Below are 12,943 nucleotides of genomic sequence, written 5' to 3'. Positions count from 1 at the left end.
GAACCAGGTACTTTTGACTCTACTAATCCTGCCTAGGCACTGAACCGTGCCCCCTTGTCTGCATCCATCCATGTCAGGGGGAGGGGAGCGCTCTGCTCTCCTCTCCGTCTGCCTGTCTCGCGTACTCTGGATTCAAGGGCTTGTGGGCGGTTTCCTCATCCTGACGGCTATGGTCTGAGCAGAGGGCGCCCCACACCGTGTCTATAGCTGAGGAGGGAAACGCTCTGACTCCCTGCATCTCTATGGCTCACGGAAGCGACGCTCTGGCCCCTCCCTCTGTCTCTATGGCTCCGTGCGCTGTGAAGAGTTTCCCGGGGGGCGTTAGTTCCCTCAGAAGGAGTCCGGGGCTCAGCGGAACCAACCAAGAGCGAGCGGCGCGGGGGGAGCGCGTCGGTTGCCTGCGGGGGCGGCTTGGGAGCGGAGACATGAGCACCAAGGAGGTGACCTGCAGGTGAGAGTGGGGGCGACGCAGCTGCTGGCGGCGAGTCCCGGCAGTGCCCTCGACCCCCGCCCCGCTGTCGCACCAGGCCGCCGGGACTCGCGCTCTGCCCCGCGGCTCTGGGCGCGGCGCCCACTGGGCCTTTGTGCCAGGAGTCCGGCGGGACGGCAGCTGGAGCCGGCTCCGGGGCGGCCGGTCTGGTGCCGCAGCGTCTGGAAATGGCGCCTCCCAGCCCAAGGCCAGTCCCTGGCGAGTCGCGCTGCCCGGCGCGCGGGGCCGTACGGGGCTGCCTGGAAACGGCCGGCGAACGCGGCTCTGTACAGGGCGTTTGTCGGCCCGGGCCCCTCAGCCTTAGCCGAGCTGGCCGGACAAACGAGCGCGTTGCCAAGCGGGCCCGGGGCTCGGAGCGAGCTGGCCGGGCTGCTGCTGGCGGATTGGAGCGGAGCTCACTTCAGCGCCCCGGCCCAGAGCGGCCGAAGGAGGAGACTGGAGCCCAGGGGGTCGCGTTGTTTGCAGTCCCGACCCGACGCTTGTAGTCGGGTCCTGTCAGGTTGCCGGGCTCTCTAAGCTGCAGATTACGAGTTATTTTGTATGGGGGTCATGCTTATGGGGTCGGGGTTTGTTTCTCCCTAATGTCAACGATCTGTCTCTTCCTCTGGAATTACAGAGCGGTGCTTTTTTGTTGTTTGGGTTTCAGTTCCCAGCGTATTGTGCCTTTTGCATCTGGCCATCTCCTGAGCAACTTGCAGAAGAACTGAGTTAATTAAAACAAATTGTTAGAGGGACCAGTGTTTGCCTTGTGTCGTTATTGTCAATTTACTATAATACTGCTCCCTGGTTTAAAAAATTTACATGGGGATGGAGAGTTGAAAGTAACACTATGCAATAGTTTATCTTGTATTTCTGCTCTGTTTAATTATGAGTTATTTAGTGCTCATTACTGCTACCTTTTTTAAATAAAGAATGCAAAAAGGAAATATTTGTTTTCAGTGATCAAGAATCTGTGTATTTCAGCTGCACCTATTTAAAAGTATTTAGTGATTTACCAACAGGACCTTTTAGGAAGGTGTTAACCAGAAGTGTTGCATAATGTGATTAAAGTGGCTAATTTAAGTTTCCAGCTGGAGTTAGGAGTATAGAGAACTGTGTTTCCCCATGTGTAATCCTTTATCTGGGATTTTTCTTGCAATGGAGAACAAAGGGCAGGATTGAGAGAGAGAGAGAGGCTCTTCAAAACCTTTCTCTAGAAAATAAGTGTTTGTCCTAGTTTACCATCTGTAACTGATCTCTGTGGCTGTAACCATTTATCCCTTCAGGTATTATATGCAAGGGGTGTGTCGAGAAGGAAGCAGGTGTTTGTTTTCACATGACTTAACTACAAGCAAACCCTCTACTGTCTGCAGATACTACCAGAAAGGACAATGTGCCTATGGAGCTCGCTGCAGGTAAAAATTGCCACTCTTCTAGTATAGTGTGTGTTCCCCACAACTAGAAAAGATGCAGATAATAGGTTTGTGCACTCTAGGAAATAAAGGAACAACAGCAACAAAGATACATTGGATGCGTTTATAAAAAAAGAGTAAGATAATGAAAGGCTTATAAAACCAACATGAAAGGCAAACATTGCACTCCTGATGGATAAATTGGGTACTCAGCAGTTTCCTGGTTTTGTATGTTTGTGCTCTGCATTAATCTGAATGATCCTATGGCTTTTTGTCCTTGAGTTTTGTGGTGGGTTTTTTTTAAAGACAGCAAGTTGCTTTTAGTTAGGAAACCATGTCATCTCATGTTTGTAGTGTTGAATACTATGGTGGCTTGGTCTTAACTGGGGTCTCTGACTGCTACTGTAATACAAATAATAATAAATTGTAGAGTTATGCCTGTTTGTTCGGATGCTGTGGGGAAAAAGGGGACCGAGTTAAGGTTGCTGTGGAACTTTTATGCTGAATTTCTTGATTTGTGTGATAACATTAAAATTTCTAATACAAGGTTTAGTCCTTAACCTCTGTGAAATAGGGATAATCTGACCTCACCAGGCTGATTGCTTTGAGTTCCTTAAATAAGTGGTGCTATAGAAATTAAAATATTATCTTGTCAGATATCAGTACAGTTCATGCACCATTAATCAGTAGGACCCTTTCCAAGTTGCTCCATCCTGCATCTGACCACTTTGAAGTTAGCTTAGATTTCTCAGCTAGTATTAATGTTAGACGTTTTAGTGTGTTTTCTTTATAAAGTATTTTTATTAGTTTTTGTTCATTCATGTTGGTGTGGGTGTGCAGATACTATGGTGGATCCAAAGTGGAAGTGGGTAGGATTTAAGAAGTGTGCATCTTGTCCTGCTGTATTCCTCACTTTGGATGCCCATATGTGATTGTGGGGGGAGGTCGACAACCTTCACAGTTCTCATTCTGCAGTACCTTCACCCCAATAGCTTGTGAAGAGCATCAGCTCCAAGCCTTACTGCTTCAGGATGCACTAGCAGATAAACCATCCAGTTCCATAGCCACTGGTTCTGTGAGTACTGAGAAGCCTGTGTCAACTCTCAACTCTCAGGGAATAAAAAGTGTATCCTGCTGAAAGTACTGTCCTTTGCTCCTGAAGTAAAGGCAAAAACTTTGATACTGAAGGATCCTAAGCCATCAAATCCTAGTTCTAGACACAATGAAACCCTATGGGTGTTGTCCTTTGTTACCAGAGTCAGTCCTGGTGGGAGCACACTTTTGCATCCGCAAAAGAGTATGGTGCTAAATATGGCTCCTGTTAGCAAGGAACAAACGGATACAAAGTCCCCAGGGTATTCACAAAGCGTATGTCGGTGGTGGCGGCCTACCTCAGGCGCCGGGGGGTCCAGATCTTCCCCTATCTGGACGACTGGTTGGTCAAGCTCACGATCGCAGGTGTGGGATCACATGGCACTCCTTCTGTCCACATGCACCACTTTGGGCCTGTTGGTAAACCAGTTAGTCCCGGTACAACGCATAGAGTTTATCGGGGCAGTTCTGGACACTTCGTCGGCCAAAGCCTCCCTCCCACCAGATAAGTTCGAGACCCTGTAGGGGCTCATAGACACGGTCACAAGGTTTCCGGTGACAACAGCCAGAGTGTGTGTCCAGCTCTTGAGTCACATGTTGACGTGCACATATGTGGTCCATCATGTCAGACTCAGGATGAGGCCCCTCCAGCTCTGGTTGGCCTCGGAGTTCTCCCAGGCCAGAGACTGGATGGACAAAGTCCTCTCGGTTCCCAAGCCAGTAATCACCTCCCTATGGTGGTGGTCCTCCCCGAGAAACATGCTCCCAGGGGTCCCGTTCAGGGGCAGGGCCCCGTTGCTGGAACTGGTGTCTGACGCGTCGGACCTGGGATGGGGGGCTCGTGGGGAACGTTCAGACCCAAGGTCTGTGGTCAGCTTGGGATCTGACCCTCCACATAAACGTCAAGGAACTCAGGTCGGTACAGACGGTGTGTATGGCCTTCCGCTCACACCTGGAGTGCCGGATTGTCAGGGTCCATCAATAGGCTTCGATGTTCTACATCAATAGGCAAAGCGAGGCCCGATCCTCTGCTGCGAAGCTCTTAGGCTGTGGGACTTTTGTATAGCCTATGACATCTGCCTACAGGCCTTCCATCTGCCGGGCGCCCGGAATGAGAAGGCAGATCGTTTGAGCAGGGACTTCTCCTCTCAACACGAGTGGTCTCTCCACCCAGAGGTGATGCACAGACTTTTCCAAGTGTTGGGAACTCCCCAGGTGGATCTGTTTGCGACTCGTCAGAACCGTTGCTGTCCCCGGTTCTGCTCGGGGGTGAGGGGGCACCATCTCTGATGCCTTTCTCCTGTCCTGGTCAAGCAAGTTTCTCTATGCGTTTCCCCCTTTCCTGCTGAACTGCAAGGTCCTGGAAAAGATAAAGATGAACAAGACCCGGGTCCTTCTGATTGCCCCGGCATGGCCCAGGCAGCATTGGTATGGGACCCTCACAGGCCTGGCGGTCGCCCCGCCATGGCCGTTGCTGTCCCGCCATGGCCGTTGCTGTCCCGCCATGGCCGTTGCTGTCCCGCCATGGCCGTTGCTGTCCCAGGACAAGGACCGCCTCCTCCACCCCAACCCAGCGGCACTCCATCTCACGGAGTGGCTGTGAATGGTTAGGTAGGGAGGAAAGGACATGCTCTGAAGGGGTTCAGCACATCCTCCTAGAAAGCAGGTGGCCCTCCATGTGCCGAGCCTACTTGGCAAAGTGGTCTCGGTTTTCCAGATGGGCGGACAAGCAGGGCGTTTCCCTGGTGACTGCCCCGATTAAGCTTATTCTGGACTACCTCCACCACCTTAGAGCCCAGGGCCTGGCGCCCTTGTCAGTCAAGGTGCACCTGGCAGCCATATCGGCCTTCCATCTGCCGGTGCAGGGCCCCACGGTATTCTCCCATGCTATGACTGGCCAATTCCTTAAGGGGTTGGATTGTCTCTTCCTGTATGGGCCCCAGTCCTGCAGTGGGACCTACACCTGGGTGTTGGCCCGTCTCATGGGGCCCCCGTTCAAACTGCTAGCCACATGCTCCTGGTCACCCCCTTCGTGGAAGGTGGCCTTTCTGGTTGCGATCACGTCGGCTAGGCGGGTCTTGGAACTCAGGGCCTGACCTCCGAGCCCCCGTACACAGTGTTTCATAAAGATATGGTCCAGCTCTGATCACACCCTTTGTTCCTCCTGAAGGTGGTCTCCGCCTATCACATGGGTCAGGACATTTTTCTGCCGGTCCTCTGCCCCTAGCCACATGCGTCCAGTGAGGAGCGCCACCTTCACATGCTGGATATGAGACTGGCTCTGGCTTTTTACCTGGAGCGGACTAAGCCGTTCAGAAAGTCCTCGCAACTGTTGATCGCCTTGGTTGAGCCCATGGAAGGTCGGTCGATCTCCACTCAGCAACTCTCCAGCTGGCTCACCTCATGCATCCAAACCTGTTATGACCTGGCGGGAATCCCTCTGCCACCAATTGTGAAGGTGCACTCGACTAGGGTGCAGGCCTTGTCGGCTGCCTTTTTGGCCCATGTCCCCATTCAGGACATTTGTAGGGCTGCCACGTGTTCTTCAGTTCACACGTTCACCTCGCATTATGCAATTTCATCTCAGACCAGGGAGAATACAGGGTTCGGCAGGGCCATTCTCCGTCCCGAGAGTTTGTGAACTCCTTCCCACCTCCAACAGATACAGTTTGGAATCCCCTATTGTGGAATACACATGAGCAATCACTCGAAGAAGAAAAGACCGTTACCTTTTCCGTAACTGGTGTTCTTCGAGATGTTGCTCATGTCTATTCCACATCCTGCCCTCCTTCCCCTCTGTCGGAGTTGTCTGGCAAGAAGGTACGGAGGGTGGGCGGAGCACGCAGTATCCCTTATATCGCACCATGGAGGCGCCACTCCAGGGGTTGCTAGAGTGCTCCCCTACGGGTACTGCTAGAGGAAAAACTTCCGGCACCAGTGCACTTGGCGAGCACACACATCTGTTGTGGAATAGACATGAGCAACACGTCTCAAAGAACACCAGTTACGGAAAAGGTAACTGTCTTCTCTCATACGGAGCTCTACGTCTCCGTTCTGCAAGTTCCCTCCCAATTGGAGCTATCTTACAGGACCTAGGTTCCCCAGGGCTGTGTTCTTCTAGTGCCAGAATCAGATGAACACACACAGGTTAACAGAGTGCATCTGAGAGGACCGGATTAATCAGCACTCTCAAGCTGACCCTTATATGCCCTTAGACTCATCAAGCTGGCAGCACTTAGAAAGCCTCAGGTTCAGCACATCCCTATCCACACTTTTACGTTACAATTGTTCTGGTAGTAACCCATTTGATGAGCAAACTCCACAGGATTTTTGGGCGCTGCAGGGATCTTAAATTTGATTACAAAAGTTAGGTTTAGAAAACTATAACTAATCACACAAGTCAGGGTCAGAAAGCGAAAGAGAGATGACTTCTCACCAGTCCGTGAAGCTTGAATCTATCAGGGTTCCCAGGTAGTGGTGGTAGCTGAGGGTCCGGAGTGCTGGAGACTGGCAGAGCTCCAGCACGATCAGTCAGGAGAAGATGAAATCCCAATGGAACTGATGCAGATTTTGGATCCAGGCATCAGAGCACTTACTTGAGCATGGGTAGGTGTTTTTGTAGGGAAAGAACAATGGTTCAAGGGAGAACACTAGATTTGTTTGTGGGTAAACTGATGGCTCAAGGGAGTATACCAAAGTTGTTTTGTTCAGGCTAGACAATAGGAACAGATTATTGCTAGCTATGGGTGGTGTTACTTCCAGGGAGCTCACAATACAATCAGGCAGCTTCAGTATTTTGCATACCAATAAAGGATTCATTACTAGAATTGGTCTGATAACTACTGAGCTGGGTGTGTGCAGGCGTGGGTTCATTAACAGCTGGAGCAGAGATTCCCCATCATGCAGTGCTTTCCTGCATTTCTGGTCTCTCAGTTCAGTGCAGTTCTTGCCTTGGAATCTCTGTTCTCCATTCTGTATGCTAATGGAGATGCCTCCCTGACCCATCTTTGATGCAGATGAGGCTAGGGGAGTTGCCTTAATCCTGTCACCCTTGTCCAGAGGGGTTTAGGTGCGTCTCCCACTGCCTTTTCATTGCTTTTTGTAAGTCTTCTGATCGGCTTTGGTTCAAGAAGAGGCTGGCGTGGGGGTGTCTTTTGTGAGTCAGACTGGGTACTGTGCCCTGGTTCCCCAAGAACACAGAGCTGATATGAACATGCTGTTACCTAAAGACTAAAATTCCCATTGATTTCAGTGGGAGCAGAATTAGGCCAATGTTGAGTGCTTTTGAAAAATCCATCTGTGTGTGTGTGTGTGCGCGCGCATTTCTCTATGTATACACACGCATACATTAATTAAGAGGTGTAGCGGTCAGTAGGTTTCCGGTATCTATGTAGAAATCCAGTCTGTTGTTTCGACTGTCCGGAGGAGTCCACGCAGAATCCTTTTTTTTGTAGTGCTGGGAGGGAGGATTCTGTGGGTTAGTATGCTGTTCAGAGGTATATTGGAAATATTCTTACACTTACCTACATGCCTCCAGCTTCCATCCAGGACACACCACACAGAGCTTGGCTGTAGACAATGGATCAAGATATAACCGCATTTGCTCCAATCCCTCGGATAGAGACAAGCACCTACAAGATCTCTATCAAGCATTCTTAAAACTACAATACCCACCTGCTGAAGTGAAAAAACAGATTGACAGAGCCAGACGAGTACCCAGAAGTCACCTCCTACAAGACAGGCCCAACAAAGAAAATAACAACACCACTAGCTGTCACCTTCAGCCCCCAACTAAAACCTCTCCAGCGCATCATCAGAGATCTACAACCTATCCTGAAAGATGATCCTTTACTCTCACAGATCTTGGGAGACAGACCTGTCCTCGCTTACAGACAACCCCCCAACCTAAAGCAAATACTCACCAGCAACCACACATCACTGAACAAAACCACTAACCCAGGAACCTATCCTTGTAACAAAGCCCGATGCCAACTCTGTCCACATATCTATTCAAGTGACATCATCATTGGACCTAATCACATCAGCCATACCATCAGGGGCTCGTTCACCTGCACATCTACCAATGTGATATATGCCATCATGTGCCAGCAATGCCCCTCTGCCATGTACATTGGCCAAACCGGACAGTCTCTACGCAAAAGAATTAATGGACACAGATCTGACATCAGGAATCAAAATACTCAAAAACCAGTGGGAGACCACTTTAACCTGTCTGGTCATTCAGTGACAGACCTGCGGGTGGCTATATTACAACAGAAAAACTTCAAAAACACGAGACTCCAACGAGAGACTGCTGAGCTAGAATTGATATGCAAACTAGACACAATCAACTCCGGTTTGAATAAGGACTAGGAATGGCTGAGCCATTACAAACATTGAATCTATCTCCCCTTGTAAGTATTCTCACACTTCTTAACTGTCTGTACTGGGTTAGCTTGATTATCACTTCAAAAGTTTTTTTTCTCTTAATTGGCCTCTCAGAGTTGGTAAGACAACTCCCACCTGTTTATGCTCTCTGTATGTGTGTATATATATCTCCTCAATATATGTTCCATTCTATATGCATCCGAAGAAGTGGGCTGTAGTCCACGAAAGCTTATGCTCTAATAAATTTGTTAGTCTCTAAGGTGCCACAAGTACTCCTGTTCTTCTTTTTGCGGATATAGACTAACACGGCTGCTACTCTGAAACCTGGCTTTAAGAATATTGTCCTTTCAGCATTGTCTTGCAACTTTGGAGAAATCATTTAAATCTACATTTTCAAAAGTGTCTGACATGGGGTTCCTCAGTTTTTCCGTGCCCAATATGAAAGATGTATGACTTGATTTTCAAAGCTGCTGAGTAGCTAAAATCCAGCAGGTTGTCCAAAATGTAGGCCTTAATCTCTGTGTAAAATGGAGATCCCATCTCACAAGGCTGTTGTAAGGCTTAATGTTTGTAAAGTGCTTTGAGATCCTTAAAATGTTCCATAGAAATCCTTAGTAGTAGTATCATCATCCATGTTGTATCTGAACACATCATGAGCCATAAGCTAATATATTGAATAAACAGGCTCATTAATGGAAATCAAGAGTTTGCCACATTATCTGTTAGCTTCCTGGAATAATAGTGATTGTGCTTTGAACGAGATCTTAGTTTTTGTGGCACTTTATTACATTGTTTTCTCTTTTTAGATATGATCACACCAGACCATCTGGGTCTGGTGGTGCAGTGGGTACTGTGCCACCCAGCCTTTCTGCACCATCATTCAACAGCCCTAACCCTCTGCCAGAGCATAACATGCCTGTAATCAAGAGCAAAACACATGAGCCTGGAAAACGCAAAAAGAGAACATTAGTGCTTAGGGATAGAGGTGAGTACGAACAGTTAATGTCAGTCTCTTCACTGTTCCTGGCTTGATGATTTTTAGCAGTAGTTCTGTTGCTTTCCATTCTTTGCTTTTCATCACTTTCATTTCAGTGATGGCTATAAAGGGTGTGTTTGCATTTGTAACATGCATAGGGCATAATCCCACAAACATTTCATAGAATATCAGGGTTGGAAGGGACCTCAGGAGGTCATCTAGTCCAACCCCAGGCTCCAAGCAGGACCAATTCCGAACTAAATTATCCCAGCCAGGGCTTTGTCAAGCCTGACCTTAAAAACCTCCAAGGAAGGAGATTCCACCATCTCCCTAGGTAACCCATTCCAGTGCCTCACTACCCTCCTAGTGAAAAAGTTTTTCCTAGTATCCAACCTAAACCTCCCCCACTGCAATTTGAGACCATTACTCCTTGTTCTGTCATCTGCTACCACTGAGAACAGTCTAGATCCATCCTCTTTGGAACCCCCTTTCATGTAGTTGAAAGCAGCTATCAAATCCCCCCTCATTCTTCTCTTCTGCAGACTAATCAATCCCACTTCCCTCAGCCGCTCCTCGTAAGTCATGTGCTCCAGACCCCTAATCATTTTTGTTGCCCTCCGCTGGATTCTTTCCAATTTTTCCACATCCTTCTTGTAGTCTGGGGCCCAAAACTGGACACAGTACTCCAGATGAGGCCTCACCAATGTTGAATAGAGGGGAATTATCACGTCCCTCGATCTGCTGGCAGTGTCCCTACTTCTACTGCTCAAAATGCTGTTTGCCTTCTTGGCAACAAGGGCACACTGTCGACTCATATCCAGCTTCTCATCCACTGTAACCCCTAGGTCCTTTTCTGCAGAACTGCTGCCTAGCCATTAGGTCCCTAGTTTGTAGCAGTGCATGGGATTCTTCTGTCCTAAGTGCAGGACTCTGCACTTGTCCTTGTTGAACCTCATCAGGTTTCTTTTGACCCAGTCCTCTGATTTGTCTAGGTTCCTCTGTATCCTCTCCCTACCCTCCAGTGTATTTACCACTCCTCCCAGTTTAGTGTCATCTGCAAACTTGCTGAGGGTGCAATCCACGCCATCCTCCAGATCATTAATGCACGTTGGTAACTTTACTCATGTGAATAGTCAACTTTTGCCTCTCACATCCCCCTGATGACCTTCCTATGCCCCTCAGGCACCAGCATTAAGGGAGCCCTTCCATTGCTGATGCCCTAGCACAGAGGGACTGAGCTCCCACTTGCCCCAGACCTCCTTTACTACACACATACCCAGCCTGGTCTCACCAACTCCCCCGCCCCACTGACCTCTCCCTCTGTGCATCCCCATTCACAATCCTCTGAGATTGCAATGCTGAATCCTCCTCGTCACAGCCCTGCAGAACCCCAGATCTCCTCTGCTGCCCAGTCTTCCTACCCAGGGTCTCTGTGCTAAGGCCCCCTGGATGCTCAGGAAAGCTGGATAGTAATGTCAGAGAACAGAAATAATAAATAGACCATAATCTCTGCTTTTCTTTTCACCATAAGCTGTTTTATTTCTGTATGAGGGGTATAGCTTTGTGTTTAAATTGAAGACTTGGACGGTGTCGGAGATGATGTGGGAATGAATGTATGTGGGAAGTTTGGGGTTTCTGATTGCTGATCTCATATCTAGGGGAACCTGAAATTTCCCAAAAGGCTAATTGGCAGGGGAAACAGGTGACAGTATCAGAGTTAAAACCCCTGATATCGCCCCGCCAAACTCCCCCTCCCAAAAAATAGAATATGCAGTTGGCCAGTGAAGGGACCATGTGTTAATTGTGGTGAGTGAATTCAATCACTTAGAACATGTTTAAAGTCCTATTTCACATTTTAAGTGCAAATCTGTGCAGTTTTAGCTTGGCTTCTATAATACTTAAAATGAAAATGCATGATATGCTGTACCTGGTATCTTCAAGCTTTACGGTGGATAGTTTAAGGCTGTAAAGCTGGATAATTTTGGAGATGGAAGCTGCTAAATGCATGAGATCAGCAGGTGAAAGGGTTTAACTATTAACAAGGAAACTATAATTCAACAGGTAGCAGCTGTTTTTATGCTCCTGTGGTCTTTCATGCTACATACTATGCTTTTTCTTTAAGATTTATGTGGTTTGAGTGAAGAACAGGTGAGACACAGTGCCATGAGTGACTCAGTGTGTTGCAGTGACAAAAATGATAATCTGGAAGTGAAGCCCCATACATATTTAGAAGCTATTCGCAGTGGGCTCCAAGAAGATTCAGTGGCTGGAAGTTCCTATGCTGATGGACAGCAGCTATGTCCCTATGCAGCAGCTGGGGAATGCCAGTTTGGTGACCGGTGTCTTTACCTCCATGGAGATGTGTGTGAAATCTGTGAATTGCAAGTACTTCATCCCTTTGACCCAGAGCAGAGGAAGGCTCATGAGAAGGTAAAGATTAACATAAATTGAACTTGGGTCTAAAACATGATATAAATATGCTTGTTCTAAAGCCCAGACACTTGTGTGTTACTGGCTAACTTTAGTGCTTTATAGAGCATTTGTGTATATACTTTAATTTAGATTTAAAATAATTAATAAGAGACCTATTGAAGGCTCTAGGCACCTGAACATGTTGTTGATACAAAATACCAGCTGCATTAAAATAATCATCCAACAGGAATTCAGCCAGCCATCTATAGAAACTCCTTTTCACCTTTTTCATCATTCTGGGAAGAATCCTCTTGGCTCTCTCCAAAAACCCTCTCAAACAGATGGCTTTTACAGCATGCCTAAAAGGTCACCAGGTTCTCTAAACTCTACTTGTACTCCTTCTTCCAGACCACACTGACCTGAGACAACCAACTCATTTCACATAGTCCACCGTGGTGCAATCCAATGGTAACTTCCAGTTACTGCTGATATTCGCTGCAATTTGAGGTCAGGAAAGTTGCTGCATCCCACTGCTGCTCTCCTGAGCCATCCAGTGCCAATTTGGATAGGATTTTAGGCTCAGTTCACTTCAATTACATTGAGTTCTGTGTAACCCTTGTCCAAATCTATTAATTAGAGGCAAGTCAGCTGCTCATAGTACAGTTGGTTCTCTTGCATATACAGTAGCTTTGTTAGTAAAAGCTGTTTTTTTGTTGTTGTTGTTTGTTTTTTTTAAGATCTATCACTGCCACTGTGCTAGATGGCCTTTTGGTTTTATAATTATGTTCTCCAACTAGCAGCGGGAATTTTTGCTGTGCCAAGTTTAATACAGTTGTATTATAGGTAGAGTTGGTAGCACTGCATATAGCTAAGAATGCCTAACACTTTTCATTATAAGCCCGTTTTCAGCAGATTATAACTTTGCCAAACTGTAACTGTTTGGCTGAAATTTTCCATATTGGGTATCTCCCTCAAGCTTAGTTTTTTTTTAGGAAAACTTCAGCCAAAATGATTCAGCTGTTTCAGAGAATGTAAGAATTTTTAATATATTTTCCCCTGATTTCAACTGTTTTTTGCTGAGACTCTCTAGGGCCTCTGTGCTTTGAGCAAGGGCTTGGAATTTGGCAGGGAGATTGCCTTTCTTAAGGATGTGGTTTTGTTGTTCCGGGGGGGGGGGGGGGGGGGGGGGGGGTT

At 47.7% G+C, this 12,943-nt stretch overlaps 1 protein-coding gene across 1 annotated transcript in view; it reads left to right on the top strand.

Annotated features, from left to right (window-relative positions):
* The first annotated feature begins 321 nt into the window (after window positions 1–321).
* Window positions 322–12,943, top strand: part of MKRN2 (makorin ring finger protein 2) — a 25,997-nt gene continuing 13,375 nt past the window's right edge. Inside the window, exons 1-4 of the mRNA XM_034776984.1 lie at window positions 322–451; window positions 1,756–1,884; window positions 9,168–9,346; window positions 11,460–11,767. Coding sequence (XP_034632875.1) covers window positions 426–451; window positions 1,756–1,884; window positions 9,168–9,346; window positions 11,460–11,767 — 642 coding nt within the window. The 5' untranslated portion in view covers window positions 322–425. The remainder of the gene's footprint in view (window positions 452–1,755; window positions 1,885–9,167; window positions 9,347–11,459; window positions 11,768–12,943) is intronic.

This window comes from Trachemys scripta, chromosome 7 (assembly GCF_013100865.1).
Source record: "Trachemys scripta elegans isolate TJP31775 chromosome 7, CAS_Tse_1.0, whole genome shotgun sequence".
Lineage (NCBI taxonomy): Eukaryota > Metazoa > Chordata > Testudines > Emydidae > Trachemys > Trachemys scripta.
The sequence above is the reverse complement of the archived record's forward strand: the minus strand, read 5'-3'. Positions and strand labels throughout refer to the sequence as shown.